At 29.9% G+C, this 27,858-nt stretch overlaps 1 protein-coding gene across 5 annotated transcripts in view; it reads right to left on the bottom strand.

Moving 5' to 3' along the window:
* Positions 1 to 15,459: 15,459 nt before the first annotated feature.
* Positions 15,460 to 27,858, bottom strand: part of LOC119605342 — a 105,460-nt gene continuing 93,061 nt past the window's right edge. For all 5 annotated transcript variants that reach the window (XM_037958383.1, XM_037958382.1, XM_037958381.1 and 2 more), the window contains exons 6-12: positions 25,175 to 25,271; positions 24,198 to 25,113; positions 23,616 to 24,128; positions 20,434 to 20,652; positions 20,215 to 20,367; positions 18,759 to 20,153; positions 15,460 to 18,685 (exon numbers count right to left, since the gene is read on the bottom strand). In XM_037958383.1, the coding sequence (XP_037814311.1) occupies positions 18,625 to 18,685; positions 18,759 to 20,153; positions 20,215 to 20,367; positions 20,434 to 20,652; positions 23,616 to 24,128; positions 24,198 to 25,113; positions 25,175 to 25,271 (3,354 nt within the window). In that variant the 3' untranslated portion in view covers positions 15,460 to 18,624. The remainder of the gene's footprint in view (positions 18,686 to 18,758; positions 20,154 to 20,214; positions 20,368 to 20,433; positions 20,653 to 23,615; positions 24,129 to 24,197; positions 25,114 to 25,174; positions 25,272 to 27,858) is intronic.

Below are 27,858 nucleotides of genomic sequence, written 5' to 3'. Positions count from 1 at the left end.
AAACAATACCATTCTTCTCTTTTGGATTTTAAAACATTTTCTTTAATTGTTTTTAGTGAAAATAAGAAAATAACACAAAACAAACGTTTCTTCAAATTTACTTAGATGTTTTATTTTTTGCCCCCTAACCAGGACGTATGAGTAATATGGAATATTTTTTATTATTATTCCAATATGTTCGTTATTATTATGATTATAATTTTTTGCATATAAAGCATTATTTCTCCCCAAAATAAAATAAAGCTATAAATTATTATAATAAATAAATTATTTTCTCTAACTATGTATGTTTGTGTGTTTATATATAATTTATATACTAATACATTTGGTTCTGCATCATTTAAACAAGAAAATTAAAAAAAAATAATAATAATAAAAAAATAAAATAATACCACAAGCACTTAAGATTTATAGAACATAACAAAACTAATACTTAATTTTTCACATTAAAAAAATACAAAACTCGATGCCAAAACAATAGAAAAAAAATAAAGTTTAACCAATATAAATAGTGGAAAAATTGAAAAAAACGAAGTCTGTAGTTTATTCTTCTCTACTTGATCTACTATAATTGTTATTAAGGTTAAAATGGAACAAGTAGTGTGTACTAGATTTTGTTTTAAACGCACTTCTTTAAGCAAAAAAAAAAAAAAACACTGAAAAGTAAAATATAAGCAACCTCCAATATATTCAAAAGCTAAGGGAAAATTAGCCTTAATATACCTATATAAACATATAATTAATAACTAAATTTATTATAAAATATGAAAAAACAAAAATTGGTTTTATAAAGATAAAAATTTCTTCATACTTTTTTTTTCTTATTTCTGCTGGTTTTTAATAAGTTTTCCGTTTTTTTGACTAGCACTTGCTGTTTTGTTGTAGATTTATAAGAAGTTGATATTGTAGGATTATTTATTTTCAAAATAAATTCACTTTACACTTCATTGCATTTTCCATAACAAATTTTCATTTCATTTTTTTCTTATTATTATTATACTACTAGCTTATTTTGCCAACTTTTCTATTTATTTTTCTTCACTGTGGCTGGCTTTTGAAAAAAGAGATAAAACGTTTTTTTTTTTTTTTTTCTTATAAAATTTTTTCCTTATAGTTGCCAGAAAAAAAATATTACTATAGATATTTATTTGTTATATTTCTTTTATAATTTTTTTTGAAGAATTTTATATCAATAGCGGAATGCAGCAAAGCTGTATTTAAAATAGCTCGACAAAGATTTAAATTTTTCAGAAATTTCTTTACACAGATATATTTTTTCTCAATAAATACTTTTTCTATATGAAACGTTTTTGATTTTTTTTCTGATTATTTTATAAGACTAAAAGCGAACCATCTCGTTCAAGCCCACGTTCTAAACTAAATTTGAAATTTGTGTGTCTTTTTCCCGTTACTTATAAGCGTACGATGCCAACTACTACTAAACGCCACAGCCAGCACTAACATCATCAGCGACGTTCACATTCTATGCCAAAAGGAAAGCAAAACTCTATACACAAACGCCCTTACAAACAAAATTTACGTTAACGAACCTACAACCGAGCTGCTGTGATGAAAGACACACACAAACAAATTTAACACCACTGGACTACTATTCTTAGCAAGGATGCTGTTTAGGGTTTTTAAATACATCTTTTAACAGTTGGAAAAGAAAAACAACATTTTCGTTTACTCTCTCGTCATTTTATTCTCATTTTAAAATACCGTTAGTGTGTTTGCTCTCATGATGTTAAATTTGTAAACAAACCGGTTGTTTTATGTGTCTGTGAGTGTGTAGGAATGTTAATGGCTGAAGTCACATGGATGTGTGTGGCATTGTAAAAGATAGTGTGGTCTTATTGGCGATTAAACAATTTTGTCTGTTCTAGACTACAGACTGGACTGGACTATAGACTAGGCAATAGACTAGACTATAGACTAGACTAGACTATAGACTAGACTATAGACTAGACTATAGACTAGACTATAGACTAGACTATAGACTAGACTATAGACTAGACTATAGACTAGACTATAGACTAGACTATAGACTAGACTATAGACTAGACTATAGACTAGACTATAGACTAGACTATAGACTAGACTATAGACTAGACTATAGACTAGACTATAGACTAGACTATAGACTAGACTATAGACTAGACTATAGACTAGACTATAGACTAGACTATAGACTAGACTATAGACTAGACTATAGACTAGACTAGACTATAGACTAGACTATTAGACTAGAACCTATAGGATCGACTATAAAGATAGACTATAGGACTAGACTATAGACTAAGGACTATAGACTAGACTATAGACCTAGACTTATAGGACTAGACGTATAGACTAGACTATAGACTAGACTATTAGACTAGACCTACTAGACTAGGACTACTAGACTAGACTATAGGACTAAGACTATAGACTAGACTAAGACTAATCGAACTATAGACTGACTATAGACCATGACTTATAGACTAGACTGGTAGACTCAGGACTATAGGACTAGACTATAGACATAGACTACAATAAGGACTACAGACTATAGGTACGATAGACTAGATTATAGACTAGACTATAGACTAGACTATAGACTAGGACTTATAGCCTAGACTATCAGACTAGACTAATAGACTCGACTATAGACAGACTATAGACTAGACTATAGACTAGACTCTAGACTTAGACTATAGACTAGACTATAGACTAGACTATAGGACTAGGACCTATAGACTAGACTTATAGACTAGCTATAGACTAGACTAATAGGACTAGACTATTAGACTAGACTATAACTAAGACATATAGGACTAGACTATAGGACTAGACTATAGACTAGACTATAGACTAGACTATAGACTAGACTATAGAACTAGACTATAGACTAGACTATAGACTAGACTATAGACTAGACTATAGACTAGACTATAGACTAGACTATAGACTAGACTATAGACTAGACTATAGACTAGACTATAGACTAGACTATAGACTAGACTATAGACTAGACTATAGACTAGACTATAGACTAGACTATAGACTAGACTATAGACTAGACTATAGACTAGACTATAGACTAGACTATAGACTAGACTATAGACTAGACTATAGACTAGACTATAGACTAGACTATAGACTAGACTATAGACTAGACTATAGACTAGACTATAGACTAGACTATAGACTAGACTATAGACTAGACTATAGACTAGACTATAGACTAGACTATAGACTAGACTATAGACTAGACTATAGACTAGACTATAGACTAGACTATAGACTAGACTATAGACTAGACTATAGACTTGACTATAGACTTGACTATAGACTTGACTATAGACTAGACTATAGACTAGACTATAGACTAGACTATAGACTAGACTAGACTAGACTAGACTAGACTAGACTAGACTATAGACTAGACTATAGACTAGACTATAGACTAGACTATAGACTAGACTATAGACTTGACTATAGACTTGACTATAGACTTGACTATAGACTAGACTATAGACTAGACTATAGACTAGACTATAGACTAGACTATAGACTAGACTATAGACTAGACTAGACTATAGACTAGACTATAGACTAGACTATAGACTAGACTATAGACTAGACTATAGACTAGACTATAGACTAGACTATAGACTAGACTATAGACTAGACTATAGACTAGACTATAGACTAGACTATAGACAAGACTATAGACAAGACTATAGACTAGACTATAGACTAGACTATAGACAAGACTATATATTATACTATATATACTATAAACTAGACTATAGATAGGGCTTTGTTGAATATTTTTTTCTCAATTCGAGAAAAATAAAGGTACAAATTATCATCAATATTATTTTTATACGTTACAAAGGAATGTCAGAAACTGCATATTTTTGGTAGCTGGTAAAAACTTTAAGCGATTTTAATAGCTAAAGTTAACCTCACTTTATTTTTATTATTTTGCGTAGGTTAACTTAAATAATGTTGAGTTTTTATAACAAACAACACAAGGTTCCTTTTTTTCTGTATCTCTTTTACTGTATAATAGTCATTATTCTCTCTTCCTGGTTCAATAGGCCTTTTTACTTTATTAAGCTCTATTTATGTTGTTATGTATGAAACTCTCTCTCCTTCCGGGTATTTTCATGCACATGTTATAATGCAAAGACAAAAAACGAAACAAATATTACTGCTGTGTGTGGGTGGTTGTAAATGCCATTACAACTTTTTTTGCTATTGTTAAGTTTTTTCTAACTGCTTTTGAAATAAATAAGATTTATTTTTTTCCTGCTCTTATTGCTTTTTTTTGTCAATTATAATCTGCTTGCTACATAGTTTTACATGTTCGTTGACCGTATACGCAATACAATTTTAACTGGGTATAAAAGAACGAATGTAAACAAACAGAATTTCCAGCAAAAACAAGAAAAAAAACACTTCACAGTTCTAGGGTAAAATCTGCAAACCACGTGTTTTGTAAACGTACATACATACATACGTTCATTTATTTTGGGAACACAGAAACGGGATTTTTCTTAATTTTTTTTTCTTTTGTTTATTTTAGAGAAAATTTCTGCACAACAATTGAGAGAATTTATATTTTTCTGGGTAAAAAGAAAACTTTGATATTTATGAATTTCTTAATAATAAAAGAAACTTTTTAATTACTTAATATGTTTGTTGCAGCACTTTTTATTTTAGAGTTAAAAACTATTTTTTATTCTTGAGCCTATTTTCTTTTTTTTTTTTTGGTAATTTATTCTTTTCATCCAACACTAAACAACCGCTGTCCGTTCTTCTTGTGACTTAATTATGATGTAACTAAAAGTTGTTAACATTTTGAAACAGAGCTCAATACGCACTATACGAACATAAATTGTGAACTTGAAAATCATTTAAACATACACCAAACATATCCTTACATACTTATGTACATGTTTAATAACATTTGCAATATTTCAAATGTGACAATCTGCAAACAACTACAAAATGTTAAAATAACATAAAAAAACTGACGCACATCTAAAGAGAGGTGGGGCAAAGAAATAAGACTCGATTTGCAGAAGCAGTAAATAACTGTTTAAAACGACTTCTAAATGGCCTACACAGTTTGAATTTAAACAAAAGAAAATGAATCGGAATCTATTCAAGGTTTGCAGAAAATAATAAATTTTTAATTTATCTCCTATTTACATTTCAAGAACGTTTTGCCTAAATCATGGGAAAAACTTCTTGTACGGAAATCACTTCACTAAATCGTAATTTGAAAAGTTTTTTCCAGTTAAAGCTTTTTTAAGGATCTATAATCGAGTTTATTTCTTACAAAAAATCTATTATAGCATGAAAATTTATGTGATCAATATTTATGAAAATTTTGACATTAATGAAACAATGTTTTTTAAAGAACAGTAACACTCATGCAATTATAGGTCTTAATAAAGTACATTAACCTTGTTACTTCCTTTGGTAAGGGTAAAGGAAATGACCCTCCGTTTCACTTGATCAATATTCTATTTCGTTGTAAACAAGTGTAATTTGCAGGCATGTGACTATATACGACATATTATGACAAATGGGAATCATTTTTCCTCTTTACTCTGGGTTACCATGACTAATAGCCTCCAAAGGAATCTAACCGAGAAAAAACTTAGACCTCTCTGCTATGCAGATGATGTCGTAATACTGCCAAAGTGAAAGGATCCATATTACTTGTGTAGAATAGCTGAAGATGTGAGACTCTGAATACGGATTGGAGCTGGCCTCAACCGTGAGGCATCAATGTTAACGAAGACGGAAATCTATAATCCTTGATAGGAAATTAAAATTTTTACATCACATAGAGGATAGGATCAACAAGGCACATTAGTGCTGTGCACTGTGTATGACAACCATAGGTATGAAATGCAGCCTTAGTCCTACTATGATACCAATTCTAGCTTGTGCTTCAATAATCTGGTGGACTTCTTTAGAGTAGATCAAACTACTACTAGTAGTTTAGCGTACATGCTGCTTGGGTATAAGTGGTGTCATGAGTACTACGCCAACCAATAAACGTGTCCGATCGCTTACCCGACACAGACAATGTCGGAAAATTTGAAACGCTGATCTCAGATATAATGTCTTGGTCAAGCAGAACATTAGGGTAAATACCCGTAGGAATCAGTTGCTACACGGATGACGCTAAATTAGGTGACAAAATGGGGTTCTATATTGAAGACACAGAAATATACCACCGTTTACCTAATCACAACACAAGCTTCCAGGCAGAAGTCCGAGCAATAAAGGATGCGTAAATTGGAATTAAATAAATATGACGCCATATTTGCTGACACCCAGAAGGCAGTTATTGTAAGAAAGCTCTAACCGAATACTCTCGCAGAGGTAAGGTTTACATCATATGGGTACCATTCCACTTGGACGTAATCGGCAACGAAAGAGCGAATGTACTTGCTGGAGGTAGTTAACCTAACGAATGCAAAACCATTTGACGCAACGAGGGCCAGATTTCAAAAGAGAAATCCATAAGGCCTCTTGGAATAACAAAACGGTGGGCAGAAGCTCAAAGATCCCATGGGGTCACCCTAACTAGAGCAAGTCTAAAGTTAGTATTATGGTACGTATTCTGAATTAGCAGACAGGATTACGGGCACAGCTATACAAAATTGGACGTGCGGATTCAGACGAATGTAGAGCATATACATATGTATGTAGAGAGGACAGTGAAACTCTGGAGTACTTTCTTTGTCATTGTCAAGCTTTCGCCGAAATTAGATCCAAATATCATGGTATTGATACTATTCCGGATATAACATCTCTCACGAACACTGATCGGAAAATGCTTAGGAATTACTACCAGGAAACTGAGTTTCTGAACATCATACATTCAGTGAATACTAAATATATAAAGTTTTGTTTTTACCAACAAACATATTCCATGAAGAGGAGCGCACAACAGGACAGATTGTGGCCTAGGTGTATTTCTTCGGATTTCAGTTACATACATCCTCCTATCAACCTAACCTAACCTTACAACGATTTTGCTCATGATATAAAATATATATGGATTTTTTATTTATTTTTAATTATTTTATTAATTTTTAACAAATTTTTAAACTATTTATAAAAAATACTTACTGGGTTAAATTTGGAGGAAAGAATATAATATTTAGAGTTTTAGTTATTTTTATATGAAAACCTTTTATTGGTCTTCCCTACAATACTTTAACTATAGTTTCCTGCCACAAAGGTATTTAAATGACAATGTAAGAAATGAACTATAAAAGATAAATTCAGATCCAATTTCGAATTTTTTTTCAATAAAAAAACAAGTAAATATCAGATTAAAACAACTAATTTAAAGAAGTCATTAAATTTTTTTGTGAGTTAATTGTTAAATGTTCCAAAAATAAACGAAGGCACCAAAAAATAAAAAAATGAAAAAAATGATAGTTTAATGGACATTAGGGCATATTAAAATTTGACGGATTAGTTATTTTTAACATTACTTATAAAATTTTATAAGTGGAACTCATGTTATTTCCCCTTAAAAATTGTGTTGAATTTTTCTTAACATAAAGCTTTATTATTTCAAGGGTATTTCCCCTAAAGTATGTGACTAAATTAAAATATCTGTGACAGAGGCAAAAGCACATAAGTTGGTTTTCTACTTTTCAGGAGGCCATTTTAAAGTTCTCCTTTATGAGGGATTGAATAAATAATGGACCAAGTTCTCTCGAATTAAAAAAGATTAATATAAACTGATATTCTGGAAATAATCCTTGTAAAGAATGAAAAAGGAATACGTATGTAAGTACTACTGGAAAATAATAAATTTTATATTTATGTTAAATTTTCTTTAACATAAAGCTCAGGCTCTTAAACTTTCAGGGGAAATGAGCTTTTGCAATTTCCGCTCTTAAATATTATTGAATACATAAACCTTGCTATAATATTTAGCTTTTTATTGCTCTTATTTAACACTGACTGTTAAACATATACAATAGTTTTCAAACTGTTTAACATTTATGTTAAACTTATAGCATCTAAATTCAGCAAAATTATGCTATAAGAGTTTTGTAAAAGATTAAAGCTAAATGCTATTGCTATAAAAACTATAAATATTGCCATAAATTATGTAAACTAGATTTATTTTTAGAGAAAGGGAGGGTTTTTATAATTATTAAATATAATAAAGCTTAAATTTTATTAGCAAACTTATTATAACTTTTATGAAAAGCTTTTTTATTAACAGTATAACGTTAAGCTGCAATAAAGGAGAGAAAATATGTATATATTTACATATGGTCCAAACTTCCAAGGTAAATTACTCAAATACCTCAAAGTAATTCGACCCGTTGAATTAATTTTGTTTTAGTTATAAAACAGATTGTATAAAAGGAACTTAAATTTACCCTAAGGGTATATTGGGTTTGTACTGATGTTTGTAACGCACAAAAATATTCGTCCTTTACCCACCTAAATGTATACCAATTTGCTGGGTCGATTAAGCCATGTCCATTCGTCCGTCTGACTGGCTGGCTGTCCATGTAAAACTTGTGAGCAATGCACAGGTCGCCATTTTCAAGATAATTGGATGAAATTTGGCACATACGCTTTTTTTTTTTTTGTCCAAGAACAATACCAATTAACTTATTTAATAAACGACTTTCAAAAAGTTTTTTACAAATCTATATAATATAAAATTCTAACGACGAAACGAAAGTTGAAATATGGACTGGAGATTGGTCTCCTGACAAATCGATTTTTGTAAATTCAAATGTTTAGGCGGTAAAAACGGTAGACTCATATTTCCTAAACTAAAAAGGTTTGCCCCAATTTGCCCCTTTTAGGGAGTAAACAGTTAAAAGCTATATTTTGGTCCTTTTTTACACCCCATGCATCTTTTAAAATACCTTTTTTTAATTCATTCCTAACTTATCGATGAAATAGAAATATAAATTAAATACTTTTTGGATAGTCGGACGTTTAAGGGGTGAAAATTGTACATAATGTTGGTACTTATTTCATAAAACATTGTCTTCTGCTTATTAACAACTTAACGATGTTACTACTTTTTGAAATATAAATTTTATTTCAATAATGAGAAGGAAAAAGTTACGAAAGGGGGGAAAACGGGAAATTTAATTTTATTCAAACTCAATGAGACAATTTTGAGAAAATTTGAAAAATTGGTATATTTAATTATACTAAATAAGCTAATAGGGTAACTCCGGTTCCAAGTCCGTTTTTTTTGTACTTTTTCGTTCTTCAAAAGGTACTTTTTGTGTTTTCTATAATATTGAATCTAGAAACATGAAATTAATCATGTAGAGCCCGGAGAAAATGTGAATATATAAAAGGGAACTTGTTGGTACTTCTTCATTTTTCAAAATTTAATTTTAAAATTTTCTATAATATTGAATTTAGAAATGCAAAATTAAACAAGCAGCATGTGGATTGAACGAAAATCTATAAAATGGATCTTTTTGGTATGTTTTCGTTATACATCTGATACTTTTTAGATTTTCTGAATTATCGAAATCAGACATATAGGATCCTGATAGAATGAAAATCTATAAAAGCGAACTCTTTGGTACTTTTTTCGTTCTTCAATTAGTACTTTTTGTTTTTCTTTAAAATATTGAACCTAGAAAGGCAAAATTAAACACGCAGCTTACTTATTGCAAGAAAATCTATAAAATAGAAGTTCTTTGCACTTTTTCGACATTCAACTGGTACTTTTTTGATTTTTTGCGATGTGAAAATCTATGAAATGGGACTCTTTGGTACGTTTTCTTTCTTCAACTGGTACTTTTTAGATTTTCTAAATTATTGAACTCTATAATAAAATCAGACATATGTTTAGGATTCTGATGGAATGAAAAATCTATTAAAGAGATCTTTTTAGTGATTTTTCGTTCTTCTTCTTTTTGATTTTTTTTTTTTCTATAAGAGGTTTGCTCAAATATACTACATGATTCTAGTGGTATCTTTTTATAACCTACATTACGATTAAGCCGTGTCGGTCCAACTGTCTGTCTGTCGTTCTTCCGTCCATGTACACCCTTTATTTAATCAAAGTACAGGTTGCAATTTCAATGATAATTCAATTAAATTTGATAAAAGTGCGAACCTTATTAAATTTGCTTGAAATCGGTCTATTAGTTCATTTAGGCCCCATGAAACGGAGGTCCGAATATTATATTAATTATATAGTAGGATCTCTCAAAATCTTTACAATTAAGTTTTATTTAAGACCAAATTTGACCTAATTTGACGCTAGTCTTCTTCAGTAATGACACAAAAATTAATGAGTGTTGGCCACCTCCTTCTCGGACTAAATATAATCACTTTACACTTGAATAACTTTGAAAACTATTGCTGTGTATGTGTTTTTTGGAAATAATACCTTAGATCATTGATTTGACGCCTTACGAATATTGGTACTTCAGTTGTATGGGGACTAGGTGAAATAAAGGACCGATGTTAATCATATATTGGAATCTGGCCTCAGAATTACTACAACAGCATTCAGTTTTCGAGATATTATATCCTAAAGTTGGAAAATTGCTAATCCTTAGATTAGATTATAGAGAGCCCTAAGCACTGCGACCCTGTTTTGGATTTTTTATGCAGTCCATGGGTTCACCATAACAGGTTTAATTCACGTATTAAAATAACAGGTTTGATTGGTAAGAGGTTGAATATATTCTTCGGGGCTAGTGTTGCTGCACCTAAGATTCTCGACGAGTCCTTAGTGTTGGACAATTGCACAATATATGTTCTGAGGTTGCTCCTGACAGCCACAAAATCTGCATAGCTTCGATGTGGCGTCTCCTAGAGCTTAATCACGCTCTTGAAAGCGTGATTAAGCTATTGGTCATCTATTTGTTATTTGCCTCCAAGTGGCGAGCAAATTCCGATTCGACCACGATACGCATCTTTGTCTGACGTAACCTTGTGGGATACCAAAGAATGGTTCAGGGCCGATAAGTGGGCGATGAGCGCCTCTATTTGCTAAGCAGTCCGCTCGTTCGTTGCTAGAATGACCTTCATGGCCGAGTACCCAACATATTGTTAATTTGTTGTGTTTACCATGTTCGTTCAATGAGGACACACAGTCCATCACAACACCCGACCTAACTTCATACGAAAGTTAGGCCTTGAGTGCTGCTTGCCTACCCTACCCCACTATAGTGGGGTAGAGTAACCAAGTATGCATGCATCTAATTGAGAAAATTACATAAATTTTATAAAAATTAAGCAAACTATAAATATCTTGAATGATTAAATCCAAGATATATGACAACTCTAACATAAACCCTCCCAAAAGAAAACACCTGTTTTTTACGCACTTTCTTTTTAATATTTATTGTACTTTTTAATAATTTTCACATTTCATTTGTTTTTTTTTAATTTTTATTATTTTTAAATAAAATTTGTTTTATTATATATGTGTTTTAATTTGTTTTTTTTTTTTTTTTTTGTATTTTCTTTTAATATATATTTGAATGTATATGTATTTAATAGATTTCTAATCATCAAATAATCGCCTTTTTATCAATAATAACAGCTTGACTAAAGCATTTTATTTGTTTTTTTTTTTTGTAATTTTTAATAATTTGTTGGTAATTTTTTTTAATGACATATTTTTTTTATTATTTTGTGGTTTTTATTTAATACAGTCTACATTTTATGTTTTATACTAAATATCTTTTTTTTTTTTTTGTTTAATTATTATTTTTTTTTTTTTTTGCTTTTTCTGTCGGTCTTGTAATTAAACTTAATAATTAACTGTATTTAAATACATTTTTATTATTATTTTAATTATAAGTATTTAAAAGTAAATGGGTGTTTTTCAGAGAAAAGGTTTATATTGTGGGCGGGGAGAGGATAAAAGGTAGAATTAATTTTAATAAGTATGAGATAAAGGATCAATTAAGTTGCTTTATTTTATTCTATTTATAATTATTGAATTTATTTAAAGGAATTTTTTTAGAGGAGTATGAAGTTTGTTTTTGTTTTAATTTAAGGTTTTCTCTTAGTGGTGGTAAGTTTAGTATTTTGTTAAATATTTTTTTATTTATTTATTTAAATATAATATAGACTTAACATAAAATATATTTATAAACTATTCAAGAATAACAACAATTTTTTTATTATTTTTTTTAATAATTTTACTTAATTTAATTTTATTTCTTTATAAATAAGTATTATTGATATTTTTATTATATTTTCTGTTTACCTTTTTTTGACTGAGCTTTTGTGTTTTTAATTTTTTTATTTTCTTAAGTTTATTTATTTGCTAAATAACTTTCTGTTTGCTTAAGTGCTGTTTTTATAAATTTTCTCTTAAGTTTTGGCTGTTTTTTTATCAAGTTCCTTTAAAATATAATTTTATGTTGGTATTTGTGTGTCTGTATTTGTATTTTTAATTTTGTGTATAAAATAATATAAATTAAATATTTTTGTATGCTTTTTGTGTAAAAAAATAAACTTAAATATTTTATTTGTTGTAGGTTTGTTGCTGTAAATAAATTGTTTTCTCTTTAAACGGTGGTTTCAATTTGTTTTTTTACTTTATTTTTCTCTGCTGTTTTCTGTTTTAAATATTTTTTCTTTTTAATTATACTTCTACTCTTTGTTAAATATTTTTTGCTAAATATTGAGGTTTTTTTAATGATTTATTTTGTTTTAAATATTTTTGATTTTAGGCTGATTTAGTGTAATGTTTCTTTATAATAAGTTTAGTTTTTTATTTTAATAATGTTTTAAATACCATAAATATATGTTTGTATGTCTATGCTGCTATGTGTGTAAGTTTTAATAAATTGTTTCTAAATTGTCCTTAACAACCGGTAGTAATAATTTATTGAATTCCAGTAAATTTTAGCTCTTGTTTTTATTTAAGGTGTTTTGTTCGAAAATAAGTTTTATTTTTAATTAAACTTAATTTTAAAAGTTAAAGTTTTTAGAAAATTTTAACAAGATTTAATGTAAATTTTAAAAGGATTTTTGCAATAACTCATTTTAAATATGAAAAAACTATATGTAAAACATAAATCCTTCTCAATTAAAAACTTTAAAAGCTATAAATCTAAGCTCTCATGTATGGGTTTAAGTTGTTTACCGTTCTTTACAAACATTAAAAGCACAAGTTTTAGGCTCTCACTTTAGCTCTCTTTAAGTTATATTCATTGTTTAAAATTACTTCATTTTATTAAATTTTCTCTTTTGTTTCAGTAAGAGTTTTTTTAATAATTGAATTATATTTATAAACTCATTCATTTATAGCAGATGTAGGTAAAGAGCTCTATTGATCTCTTACCTTCCACGTAATCTCACATTTGTTTAAAATAAACAAAACCAGTATGAGAGCTTAACTAGCACTCTCTGTCTGATGTAGAACAGTGCTCTCTTGATCTCTTACCTTTCATGTACGTAATCTCACTCATATTTTAAAAACAAACAAAACAAGTAAGAGAGCTTAACAAGCACTCTCTGCCTGATGATGTACTTTGAACAAGTTGGACATGTATTAGTGCAAGTTATTATACTAACAAATGCTTTACAGTGTTCTCAAGCTTTTAGTACATCATGCAAAATGAGATAAAAAATTTACACTTTGAAAAAAATTTTCTTTTCTCTTTAAGATTTTTGTTTAATTCAATGAAATTTCTTTCAAACTTGTATCAGCAAAGAGCTCTGACATGCTCACATGTAACCTAAATATATGACAGAGCTCATTTGCCACTTCCTGTCGATACTTGTTTTATAACATGAGCACACATTTAGAAAATCGCAAAAAGAAGTCAGAGAGCTTATTTATGGCTCTCTGCCCTTGTCTGCTTTGAAAAGAGAGAAACATATATGGCCTTTTTATTCTGTATAATTTTTAACTAGCTTTTTTAAGTAAAAACGATTTCTCTTGTAATATCTCTTACTTTCACATACATGCTCAAGGATACATTGAGAAAATCACAAAAAGAAGTTACAGAGCTTATTTATGGCTTTCTGCCGTTGTCCGCTTTGAAAAGAGAGAAGCATATACGGCGTTTGTATTCAGTATACTTATTAGCTAGTTTTTTTAACACTAGGTAAAAGATTTCTCTTGTAATGTATGTAATGTCTCATGCTTTCACAGCTTGAGCACACATTTAGAAAATCAAAATGCAATCAAAGAGCTTATTTATGGCTCTTTGCCGATGTCTGCTTTCAAAAGAGAGAAGCATATACGGCATTTTTATTCTGTATACTTTTTAACTAGTTTTTAAGTTAAAACCAAAGCTAAGTTTATTCTCCTTTTAAAAAGAGCGACATGTTCTTTAGTCTCATCTTTCATTTTTGTTGTGAAAAGATAAAGACTCAATTCTTTCTACTTTTTAACTATTTTTTTTAAGTGCAAAATATTTCTCTTGCAATGTCTCTAGTCTATTTAGAGAGCTTATTTATGACTTTCAGCCGTCAGTAGTCAAAGAGCTTATTTATGTCTCTCTGCAGATGCCTGCTTTCAAAAGAGAGAAGCATATACTGCCTTTTTTAACTAGTTTTTAAGTTAAATCCAAAGCATAGTTTATTCTCATTTTAAAAAGAGTGTTTTAGTCTCATCTTTAATTTTTTTGTGAAAACATAAAGACTCAGTTTATTATACTTTAAAGAGAGGATTTATGTTTGCTTTACTTTAAAGTAAGAGTGTCTTATTAGTCATTGTTATTCTGCAAATCTAAATGAAAAGAGTAATTCATGTTCAGATTATTTCTCTTTTAACTGAAATGTTCAATTTGATTACTCTCACATTGCTTAGTATAATTTTGAAAAGGATCTTTTTTGATATAATTAATTTAATAATATAAGTTTCGTTAACATATAAAATACAAAATTTTGTAAAAATCCTTTTTGTTTACATTTAAAATTTCTTCTTTACTTTAAAAATTACAAATTCTTACTTTTATTGCTTAGCTAAAGACGCTTTTAAAAACTATTAACAGTTAACAATTTTGCATAATTAAGTAAAAAATTTTGTTTATAAAAACACAAGTCATTATTTTGTATTATTTATAACATTTTGTTAGTAGATTATTTTAATATGTTTTATATGTTAATATTAATAATTTATTATAAAGAAATATATAGTTTTAGTATAACAACAATAAAGTTAAGCAAAACATTTAATTCTTTTTTTTTTTTTTGTAAGTTTTTTAAAGTTTTATAATTTTTTTTGTGTAAGTTTTTTAATTTTTTTATTATTTTTTTTTTTATTTTTTAAATTTTTTTTAAACTTTTCTTATATTCACTTTAAATAGTTTTCAACAATAAGCATTTTTTAATTATTTTAAAGAAATTTATTTATTTTTAATAATTGGTAATATGTTTAATATTTGTATATATTTTTTGTAGTTAAATAGACACCAACAATATATATGTTTTTTTAATATTTGACTAAAAATACATTTGCTTAATTTTGTTTTGTGTATGTTGTTTTTTAATAAGTTTTTTTTTATTCTTAATTCTACATGAAATTTTATTTGTTAAAGTTTTATTTTTATTTTATTTTAGTATTTTTTGTTAATAATACTTATCGTAAAATGAAAACTTCAAGTTTGTTAGTTAGTAAAAAAAATCGTAGCATACTTTTGGGGCTCTGTTGTAAAGCATGTACGACATAAAGTTGTTAATTATGAGATTTTCTTTTTTTTCTTGCTAAAGAGAAATTTTCATTTTACAATTTTTTGTGTTATTTTTAATATTTATTTGAAATTTTTTAATATTTATTTGAAACTTGTGCTTTTTTGTAAGAAAAAAAATAATAAAAAATTGTTTGTTATGGTTTCTAAAGCGCCTAAAACTAAGCAATGTTTTCTTTTTTTTAACGGGAAATAATGTAAAATTTTTTAAATATTTTAAATTATAAAATTTTAACTTTTAAATTTTAGTTTGTTTAATAAATTAGAAAAAATAAAAAAAATATTTTGGTAAATGCTTTTGGGTTCTTCAAACCTATTTGCCTGGAGTTTTTAATTTCTAGAGAATTTTTGTTTAAAAAAATCTGTTTTTAAGGAATGATATTATATAGTTTTTAAAATTATAAATTATGTTTGTGTTGGTTATGTTAGTGAGAAGTTTTTTGATCAATTTAGAAAACAATTAGAACTTTTGTAGGCTTTTAACATGATTTTAAGTGTTTTGGCTGTTGTTTAATTTACTTTTTTTCAAATTTGCTTTACCCGTTTAAATTTATTTGGTTTATTTTTTAATTAAAAAAATTAAATATAAATTATTAATTAACTTTTCCTTGTTCTTTAATTTTGCAAAAAAAATTAAAAAAAAAACTATAACGCTTTCAAAAGATTTTTTAGAAAATTTTAAAATGTTTTGAAAATTATTGCAGAAACTATACTTATGATTCACTTATTTTAATCAAGTAATCTCTCAAAAGCTCTCTTGCTTTCATACTTGTAAGCTCACATGCGTATAAAAATCTTATAAAACTTAAAAGAGAGACTTTTGTCACTCTCTGCCTATGACTGATTTAGAACTGCTAACGCCAAAATGATCTCTCATGAGCTCTATTGCTTTCACACATACTTAAGCTTACACATGTATAAAAACAACTAAACAAATCAGAGAGAGAAACCATTAACTCCTTGTCGATAACTGATTAAAATATAAAAGCTCTTCCCTCAGAGCAGCTTTCTACCGTTAATTACACATTTTAATTATTCAGAACATAAATTCAAACGAAAACAAAAGTTCAAAAATTTTGTTTTTAACTGAAAATTTTTCTAAAAATTTAATTTTGTTTAAATATCAATTTTTCTTTTTAACTTTGAGAAATCTAGTAATTTCGCTTTTTTTAAGGTCTCTATATATATATGTTTTTTACTCAGCCCTTAAACTTGTTATATTTTGTATTGTAATTCTTTTTTTTATAATTTTGCTCACTCAGTATTATTATTTAAATAATTTTATTATTTGTTTAGTTATGTGTTTATATTAAACTAATTTCTCTATTTCAAAAACTTATTAACTAATAGTATTTTTAATTTTATATAATTTAACATATTTTTTTCAATTTATTTTATCTTAAATTTGTCAACATCACACATTTAACTTTTGTTTTTTTTTTTCTATTAAATATTTTTTTACGTTCTGTTAAAAGAGATTTTAAGGTTGATATGAAGTTGTTACTCTTTTTCACAAAAACTCTTGAGAAATTTAAAAGCAGAGCATAGTTTCAGGGAACTTTTTATGAACATTATAACTTTTATAAAAAATGCAAAATTTTTTCTTTAATTTTCACCTTAATTAGGATATAAATCAGTTTATTTATTAAAAATAAATTGTTGTTTAAAACTTCCTAATAAGCTTAGCTTTCCATACCTTAAAGTATGCAATCTTTTTGGAGAGAATTTTTTTAATATTTCATTCTTTCTTATTTTATTACTTTCATACATTTTGGAATGTGTAACTGCAACAAATTATGATTATAATAACAATTACTTTTGCTTGAAAATTCATATTCAAGATTTGCTTAGTTGTTTCTATTCGCATTTCTCGATAAATATAAAGCATACTTTAAGGAATTTATAACACATTTTCTTAAGAATTGTGGGTTTGTAGTTGAAATTTAATAATTTGTCAAATTAGTTAGTTTCTTTTTAATGAAAATGAACTGAGTGTCTTCTCATATAGAACTGTATGTCTCACCTAATATTATGCTCTTTTCAGTTTATGTAATATGTAATAAGTAAAAGGCATACTTTTAGGCATTTGTATGTATTTTTCTGAGAATAACATAAATGAACTTAAGATGTAATCAATATGCCATTTAAAGAAATTCATTAAAATTTTCTTATTTAAAGATCTAAAGATTTGAGGGTTTTCTCTATTAGAGCTGCCATTTTAAGAAGCATACTTTGGAAATGTGTTTTCCTAAGAACGATTTAAATTTGAGATCTAGTCATTTAGATAATTAAGAAAATTCTTTTAAATTATTTTATTAATATTAAAAAGTAATTTCTATAGAAAACACCATAAGCAAATTAACACTCTTAACGCTATACTTTTAACTATTAAACTTCTATATGATATTTTAGAAGCATGCTTTTAGGCATTATAAAATAAACTTTGCGTTTGAACTGGAGATTGAATAATTTCGCTTTAACGACAAGTTCTTGCATCGTAGGACTACTATGTAGAATTTTATTAAAAACTTTTTGTCTAAAACTTAAATAAAAACCTTAAAATCCCTTTTATTTTATTCAAGCATTTCTCTTTTATCTTTAACATTTCTGCTCCTTTTTTCAAGTTATTTTTTGGTTTTAAGTATTTTTGCCACATACTAAGTTCTAAATTTTTTTGTTTATTTTTAAGTATAGCCTTTTTCTTAAAGTTTTGTCTCTATATATTGTTTTAGTACATAACATTTGTTTTTGTTTTCAAGTAATTATTACAGTAAACCTAAGAGTTTTTATTTTTTATTTTTGTGTGTTTTAAATTTAGTTAGTTTTTAGCATATAGAATAATAATAATAATAAGTTGTTTGTGTCATTTTTTGTAAGTTTTACGTTTTAATAGTTTATTGACCACGTTACGAAATAGATTGGGTTTTATTCATAAATACCCAAGGGTGGCATAGGTTTTGGTAAAAGTACCATCACTGGTGGTAACATTTCTGTAAATGAAAAATCAAATGTAAAAAACTGATTTTGAAAATTTCTTCCCCAAAAATGTGCATTAAAACTTACTCATCCTCCCAGGGGCAAACGGTTGTTATGTCTGTCTCAGTTTTGGCACTACTTTCTTTAACACCACCAGCGCCAGCTGCACCTCCGTTACCTGCACCGGCTGCTGCTGTTGTCGCCTCCACTACACTGGTAACTGCAGTTGATGTTGTTGCTTTATCTTTTTCCTCAGCTGAGGCTGATTTCTTGGACTCCAGATGGCGCTTTTTGCGTTTCTTTTTCACTTCTTCGGTGGTGCATTTTGGAATACTGCTTACAGGTAATTTGGCAGATTTTTCAGTTTGAGGACTACTCTCCTTGGGCTTAAACTCTTCACTACACTCATCGTCTACCGTATCGGTGTCCATTTCAGCGAGTGGTGCCATGGAAGGTGCTGGTGTGGGTGCAGGTGGTATATAGCCCACATTGGACTCGGAATCGGCAATATCGTAATCGTCTTTACCATCATCACCAAATTGTAAACCTTCTTGATATTCATCGGTGGTGGGTGAAAGTTCTTCATGGGTACTATAGGCATCGGCTGGTTTTGTGGGTGAAGTAGAAACTTCATCACCCTCTTCCTCCTCAACGTTTTGTTCCTTGTCAGGAGTTTCTTGTGGTTCGCTGGCCGAGTTGGGCCTTTCAGTGAGTGTGATTTCCACTTCGGTTTCGGGGCTAGGTTTAGCAGAAATGGCCACTTCCGTAGAAGGACTTTTGGATATAGCCTCCTTACCACTCGTATCTAACTCCTCCGTTAACATGGCCTCTTCACTAGCAGTTTTTTCCAATGGTTCCACCTGTTCCTCCCCTTCAATTTGTATGGTGGGAGGTGACACCTCAACTTCCTCTTGACTCTCACACAACTTTTCATAGCCGCCCGTAGACTCAATCAATTCAATTTGTACTTCTTGAATTTCCGAATCTACCTCAGCCTCAAAATCTCCTTCATTGGCAGCATTATTCTCATCACCTTCATTGGCCACCGAGGATTCACTGTGAGAACTTTGATGAGGACTATCGCTCATGGGCTGTGTTTGTGTTTCGGCTGTCACAAGAATTTGCTCTTCCACTGCAGGTGGTGTAACTTTGGTGGTTGGAGGTGGTGTTGGTGTTGGATTTGGTGTCGGCAGTACTGGCAATTCTGAAGCCGAAGATTCGCTATTACGTTCCGACAGAGATAACTTATTTAATTCATCTTCCACTTCAGCATCGGAGGAAGAAGGAGGATCTTTTGTAACAATATTGGTGGTGGTCATAACATTGCCCAAGGCTGCCACAGCTGCCGTGGCATACTGGGCACCTTGCAAGGGAGCAAACAAAGCTGGAAAGGCGCCTTGTTTTAGGCCCACCGTAGGAGAAGGTGTTGTTGAAGTTTTAGTAGAAGTGGACGGTCGTCCTGCCGGAAACTCTGAAATTCGACTGCAAAAACATAACTACTATTAGATCTGTTTCAAAAACTCAAAATATTGATCAAACATACCCCGGTGTAAAAGACACTGAGGCTCTTCGTTGTTCTGTGAAATTTGGTATTAAACGTTTCATGCCAGCTTCACCACTATCTACGGTATTTTGATGACGCATAACCAAATTACGTTGCAAACGTTCCGATACTTCAGTATTATCCGAAGAAGTACTATTTATGAAAAAATCATATAATTATAATAAAAATTATATAAGATTTAATTTGTGTCTATTTTACCTAGTTAATCTTTGTGCACTGGTTTTAATGGCTGGCACTGGTTCAGCCTCTTGTTCCCAGGGACATACGGACAATTTCACTGGTGTTGTTAGATTTGCTGGTTTGGGAGCCTGTGTTGTTGGTGGCACATCATCTGGTATATCCCATGGACAGACAGCACTACTACCTCCCGTTTCTACTGTGGTCTCTAAACGTGCCGCTTTCGATTTGGGAGTTTCTCTGTGTTTATGAAAAATTAATACAAATGTTTATGATATATTCACTTGATTCTTGATTTGAGAGCAATGTACACTGATTTTTGTTTTTAGATTTAAAACATCGATTTTATTTAACAACATTTATTTTTAACACAAGAATAGTGAAGTCAATGTTGAATTTTATTTGTTAGTTTATATTTACTGTTAAGTTGTTAAACTTAAAATTAAACACATTTTAGTATTTTTGCATTGATTTTTTTTATAGTTTATTAGTGCAATTATATTGAACACAACATTGATTTCGGTAACTTTTGCATGTCATTCATTTCTTGGTAACTATTCGGATAGTTCGTCTGTTTCTCGTCATTGAACACTGAGAGAGAAATCTTCTAAATAGAAAGTTATTAGTCAGTATTAGTATTAGTCAGATGTTTTAGGTGGTCAGAATCAGGGTTTTGAGACAACTTTTTTATGGAATTTCCAAAACAAGATCTAGTGGATACTAAATGATAAAAGTCGAGTATAAATATCCTCCTTAATCTTACATTATTAAAAACTTCAGTAAAAAATAGATTGGGTCTCAGTTTTATTTGGGTCAAAATTTGGGTCTGAATACACAATACAATACACAGAGGGAAAAAAGACATTTCAAAATCATACACGTCTGCTACCAAATTGACACCAAAGAGTTTATAATTTTTCAATAACATCCATTGTCAAAGTATGTACCGATAGTTGTCCAAACAACAAAAATATAAAAAATACACGACGTTCTCAAATCAACAAAAATTAATAATAATGTGTTACCAAAAAGACAACGCTATGTTGTAAAACAGAACGTTGCGTTGTCGAAATGACAACGATTCGTTGTCGAAATCACAACGATACATTGATACATATTAAAATAATAAATGGATGTTATTTAAATTTTATACACATCCGTTGTCTAAATGTTAACAAAAGTGGTAAGCTCACTTTTGACAACGGATTGTATCAATTTCTACCGGTTTCTTTCCTCTGTGTATAAAGACTTTTGGGCTTCAATTCAGAATACCAATATGGAAATAATACTTTGCTTAACTCTCTTTTTAGTGATTTTTTATCAGAAGTCGAGATTGTCACTAATCTAAGTATAAGTCTGAGAGGGTTTACTGGTTGTAAGGACAAAATTATAATTTGAGAAGATTTCCGAAAAATGCAATAATAAGGCTCATACGATCTGCTGTATTGAGAGAGAGATGGAGAAACGCAAGATTTAGAAAATTCCTGAGATGATTTCGAACCTAAAATATCATTCATATGTTAGACTATTTTCCAAATTGACATTTTGACAGTTCATTTCATTTCTGGAGTTATCGACTAGACTATAGACTAGACTATAGACTAGACTATAGACTAGACTATAGACTAGACTATAGACTAGACTATAGACTAGACTATAGACTAGACTATAGACTAGACTATAGACTAGACTATAGACTAAACTATAGACTAGACTATAGACTAGACTATAGACTAGACTATAGACTAGACTAGACTAGACTAGACTATAGACTAGACTATAGACTAGACTATAGACTAGACTATAGACTAGACTATTGACTAGACTATAGACTAGACTGTAGACTAGACTATAGACTAGACTATTGACTAGACTATAGACTAGACTATAGACTAGACTATAGACTAGACTATAAACTAGACTATAGACTGGACTATAGACTAGACTATAGACTAGACTATGGACTAGACTATGGACTAGACTATAGACTAGACTATTGACTAAACTATAGACTAGACTATAGACTATACTATAGACTAAGCTATAGACTATACTATAGACTAGACTATAGACTAGACTATAGACTAGACTATAGGCTAGACTATAGGCTAGACTATAGGCTAGACTATAGACTAGACTATAGACTAGACATAGGGTTCTTAAAAAGGCTGTTCGTCGGGCAGTATTTATAAATCCATTTAACATCCAAAACTAAAGCACCAAATGAAGGACATACAAAACTCGACTTTGGCCGAAAACAACAACATCAATAAAAAATATACATATTTTTTAAAAATTTTATAGCAAAATATGAAAATTGAATATGAAATAAGAAATAATTAAAAAATTAGAAAAACCAAACGAAAAAACACACACGAAATAATACTTAAACCAGAAATGGAAATAGTGAGATAAAAATTTTTGTGGAATTGTATAGAGTAGAGTAGCAGAGTCACACATGAAGTTGGCAAAACATGTATATAAGGATTTTCAAAAAAAAAAAAACAAACAAAAATAAAATGTAGATCAATTAGAAGACAAGAAAAAAATATACTTTCACAAGGGGTCACTTAGTACAACATTAATTAAAAGTTCTTTTGTTTTTTTAAGAAAAAAATAAAAAACCATAGACTTAATAAATTTTTTTTTTTTTTTTGAAAAACAATAAAACAGAAAATATAGAGAGAAAATAAAAAGTAATTGTTTGGAAATCTTACTGGTGTGAGGGTAAACTACTATTGAGATGGAGATTTCCATGGTCCTTTTGTGTACAAGAACGCGTATTCACAACACAACAAATGGGCTCTTGAGATTCTTGTGGCGGAGGCATGTCACCACGATAAATACTTTCACTACTGATGATTATGATGATTTAAACAATTTTTCATTTCGATTTTTTTGGAATTTTGATGTTTAGATTGTTGGTTGATTGGTGTTTTGTAATTGTATTGTTTGTTTAAATGTTTTTTGAGATTGATTTTTATATATTTTTTTAATGGCAAAAAAAATGCAGTGATTTTAACAAAAAACAAAAAAAAAACATGTTAAAAAATCAATTGTTATAAAAAAAAATAAAAAAAGAAAAATATATTTTTTTATTTTTGAAAAAAATAACCAATTTAATTATGGTTAATTTGTTAAAAAAGCGTTTTATTTTGTTCTAAGTTAAGTTTTGGACAAAAAAAGGCCATAGACTACTTTACCTGTAGGGTATCTCACTGAGATTACTTTGCGAATGCGAGTGAGGCACCTTGGAAGAGTTGTCCTTATTGACACCGATTACCGCCAACTCATGAGCCGAACCACTGAGACTACGATCACTGCCGCGTCGCCTAGCCAAACTACCCGGTGGTGGAGCATTTGTCATTATGAAGGTATTGCCCGAGGACATGGCACTTTTGCTGGAACTCTCATTGCCACCCAAATTGGGTTGGCTGGACAAGGCGGCAGTCATTCTCTTTTTGGCACCACTAACGCCACCGAAATTAAAGAAACGTTTCTTGTGCGCCGGTTGTATGCCCGTCTCCAACAAACGTTTATAATGATCCGAACGTATGAAGCGAGGGTAACAATCTTTCTTTAGCAACAGCATGTAAATATGTTCGGAGGCAGCATCAAAAGTAAAACGGGAGGGATTCTTTAGACCCTTTAAAACACTTTCCATGGTTTTGCCATCTATATTGATTTCACAGGGCGCACCAGGCTTGAGGAATTCCCTGTAAAACACAAAAGATTGCAAATTAAGTAAAAAATTTACAAATATTTTAGTTATTATTTAAACGTACTCATAAATCTCTTGCACTTTTCTGGGTACTTGGGAATGGGCCGATCTTCTCAAGCGATTGACCGCTATCCAGAAACGTATATTTTCATGAGAGTATTCTTTCTCCAAAAATGTGGTAAATTCCTGCAGACCCGTGGGATCTGATACCAATTCTTCTATGGAAATGGCCCAACGTTTAACTCTCTTCTCAGTGGGTATATCCACAAAGGTATTGTTCAGTTGCCAGAAGGTGACATCCTCGGTAACCCAAGGATTTGAGGGTAATACTGGTTGCAAGAAGAAATCATATTCCGAAAAGGTTTCCGAATACAGTACCAATGATTCACAGGCTTGTGACATTTTCATGCGTGTACGATTTAAAGATTTCTTCAGGTAGTCCACTTCTCTTTGCACATCATCTACGGTCTTCTTTTTATTCTGTTTGCTACCCTGCCGATCTCTAGAGGGTACGGGACAAGGTTCTAGTGGTGTAAATTGTCCCGGTGGTGGACGGTGTACCCGCCAATAGGCTCGTTCCTGGGAATCACCCACTATTTTGTCGCCTTTCTTGCGTTCTTTAGCCAAGCGTACTTGCTCTTCTGCCTGCATGGATATAATTTCCCATTTACCCTTAAGATTCTTGTGCAGTGAAGCCAAAGCATCGACTTCATAATCCTCAAGAGCATGACGTTGCTTATTGCGCAAAGAACGTTTGACCAAATAAATGGCATACTCTACATTATCGGGGGCCTTGTGCTGCCAGGGCCAATAGTAAGGTGTCTGAAAACGATAGAGTGAAGAATCATCCTTGACAGTTAGAGTTTTGGAATCGTTGACGGGAAAAAAGTAGCCATGAAGACACAATTGATTGGCTATATTCAAGGCCTCTGATTCTTCGATTAATAAACGATCCATAAGCCATTCAATTAGATCGTAGCCTATGAAGAAATAAAATTAAAATTTGTCTAAAATATATTTATTAAATATATATTTACTCACCCATAAAAGCATAAGGTATTGAAGTAAGAAACATTTTCTGTTGCCTTACTGGCACACCATGCTCCGGATCTTGCATTTCACGTACCAGGGCTTCCATCTGCAAAAGGAAAAATAAACCAAATTTATTAGAATTCTATTGACCTTGATGTTTGCAACTCTTAATAAACTATGCTACAGCTTGTAAAATAACTATAAACCAAGTAAAAAAAAATATAATAAATTTACATTTAATATTTGTGTGTAAATGTATATTATTCAAATAGAAATTTTCATATCATTTAAATGCCATCAACGTGCAACCTTTTTCCCTGATATCACTGACTATGTGGGAGTTAGTGGTGATAATAAAGAGGATGATTTTGTTGTAAGGCGGGGGTATGGAAATGATGTTGATAGTTGTACTTCAATCAAAATACTCATTTCACAATTTACCACCACTAAACTTTAATAAAACGAAAGATTGAAAAGCACTTAATGTACACAGACACATATATACATACATACAACAAAAAGGATTTCAAAACGTTTGACAAAACCAATAACGACAGCAGAAAAACGACGATGTAAACGATGGAGAAACAAAATTAGAACGCCTTTAAAACTTAACAATGCTGAAAATTGATGCACATCTCGTTCGTGTTTTTTTCACTCCTAGTTTTTTCTTTTTTTTCGCCAAATGCAGCAAAACATTATAGAATATTCATTTATATTTAAATCATCGTTAGTAGTAGAGTGACATCGTCATCATTATTATGTTTGTTGTGTTGTCACCGTAATCAACATCATCTACATCATGATTACACAGTATTAATGTAAAATTGTTGTTAAGATTTACATACAAACAGCTTTCCATTTTCCTCTATTTTATTTAAACTTTGAAAAGTAATTTAAATCATTTGCCTCTAAAAAGAGGAGACTGATTGGTAATACAATAAATAATTCTAAACATAACCTAAAATCGTTTGTAGTTCCAACTATGGATACAATGCAAACCGAAAATGTTATGAAAATTGGTGATCACTCATATTTCCCACAAAATATTGACTTTTAGATCTTGTAACCTAGAGAATCGAATAAAATTTGGGATCACAAATTTGTATACGAATAATTGACTGTTGTTTAAATAACAATGTGTGTAATTTTTTAAGTCATGAACATATAACCATATACGGACCCGTGTCTCCCAGTTTTACACAAAAACAGGTCTCATTTTGTCAAATAAGATTTGCAGCCTCGGTGTCATTTTGGCAAAAAGTGATAATTTTCTCAGGTTCATATCTTGCCAACCGTTCGGAAATTTGATTTGCTCTCTGAGGCAAAGTTGTAGCTATTGTCGTAAAGAACAAATATTGTAAACATATTAAATCAAAAAACTTCAAAGTTTTACATTATGAAATTACACTGCTTTTACCAACGACACCTATACGTATACGTATTAATGATTTATTGATGTTACAAATATTAAGTATACGCCTAATTTAGAGAAACACTTGAAAGTGAAGACAAGTAAGAATTATATATTATATATAATCATATACGAGTATATACCGTTCAACATTTTTGATTTATTATAAAAAAAAATACCAGTCGTAAAACGAAAAAGTATCAGAATGTTTTAAAGATTTTCAATCAATCCGGGTGCTACATGTGTGCATAAAAGCAAAATAGTACCAGTTACTGACTGACTGATTCATCATCGCACAGCCCAAACGGCTGAACCTAGAATCATGAAATTTTGACAGTAGATGTGTTTTTGGTTATGTAGATCTACTAAGGAGGGATTTTTGGAAATTTGTACATTTACGGGTAACAAGGGGAAAAAAACGGGTAAAACAGGTTTTCTTAATTATCTTACACAATATTAGTGATACAAGAAAAATTTTAAATGCACCTGTATCTACTCTTAAAATGAGCAGATGGGTGTCTGGTACTTTTTACCCCTTCGTACTTTTAAGGGGTAAAAATGTGTAACAAAGATGATTTTGGTACCTTTTTGGCTCTTTATAACTTTTGAACTAATTAACATAATACAATTTTTATAAATATTTTGGATACATCTCCCAAAATGATGAGACACCTGTTTCGTCCTTTTTTAAAATTCAGTCCTTTTTGGGTGTAAAAGGGAAAAAACTGTATTTATGGTACTTTTTTTAGCACATTAAGAAAACTTATTATAATATTTATTGTAATAAAATTTTTGCTATTTCACTGGGGAAAAAAGTACCAAAATGGGAAAGAACGAGAAATTTAATTTTATTCAAACTCATTGAGCTAATTTTTATAAAATTTGAAAAAGCAGTTTATTTACTCACGCAAAATAAGCTGTTGGTATATTATTTTGGAATTCGAGTACTAAGGCCTATATAGGACCAAATTCGAGTAAATTGTACTTTTTGAAAGCACTGTTTTTCTGGAACAAATGAAAGCAGATTTGAATCGTTTGAGTTTTATCTGTGATATTTTAATACGGAACATTTTGTAAACTTAATTCTCGAAAAATTGTATTTCTAAGCGAAAAGGGGAAAAATTTTACTCTTTTTATTAGTACCTTCCACTTATGTAAAATTTATTCCACTTTTGATACTTTTTCTTTCTTCAAATCATACTCTTTGTATGTTCTTTAATATGAATTCAAAACACATGATTATTAAACATACACGGTCCTCATTGAATAAGATTTTTTA

Source organism: Lucilia sericata, unplaced genomic scaffold, assembly GCF_015586225.1.
Source record: "Lucilia sericata isolate MDLA Ls3-8-SP2 unplaced genomic scaffold, ASM1558622v1 Contig000477F_arrow, whole genome shotgun sequence".
NCBI classification, from domain to species: Eukaryota; Metazoa; Arthropoda; class Insecta; order Diptera; family Calliphoridae; genus Lucilia; species Lucilia sericata.
This window is presented reverse-complemented; position numbering and strand designations above follow the sequence as displayed.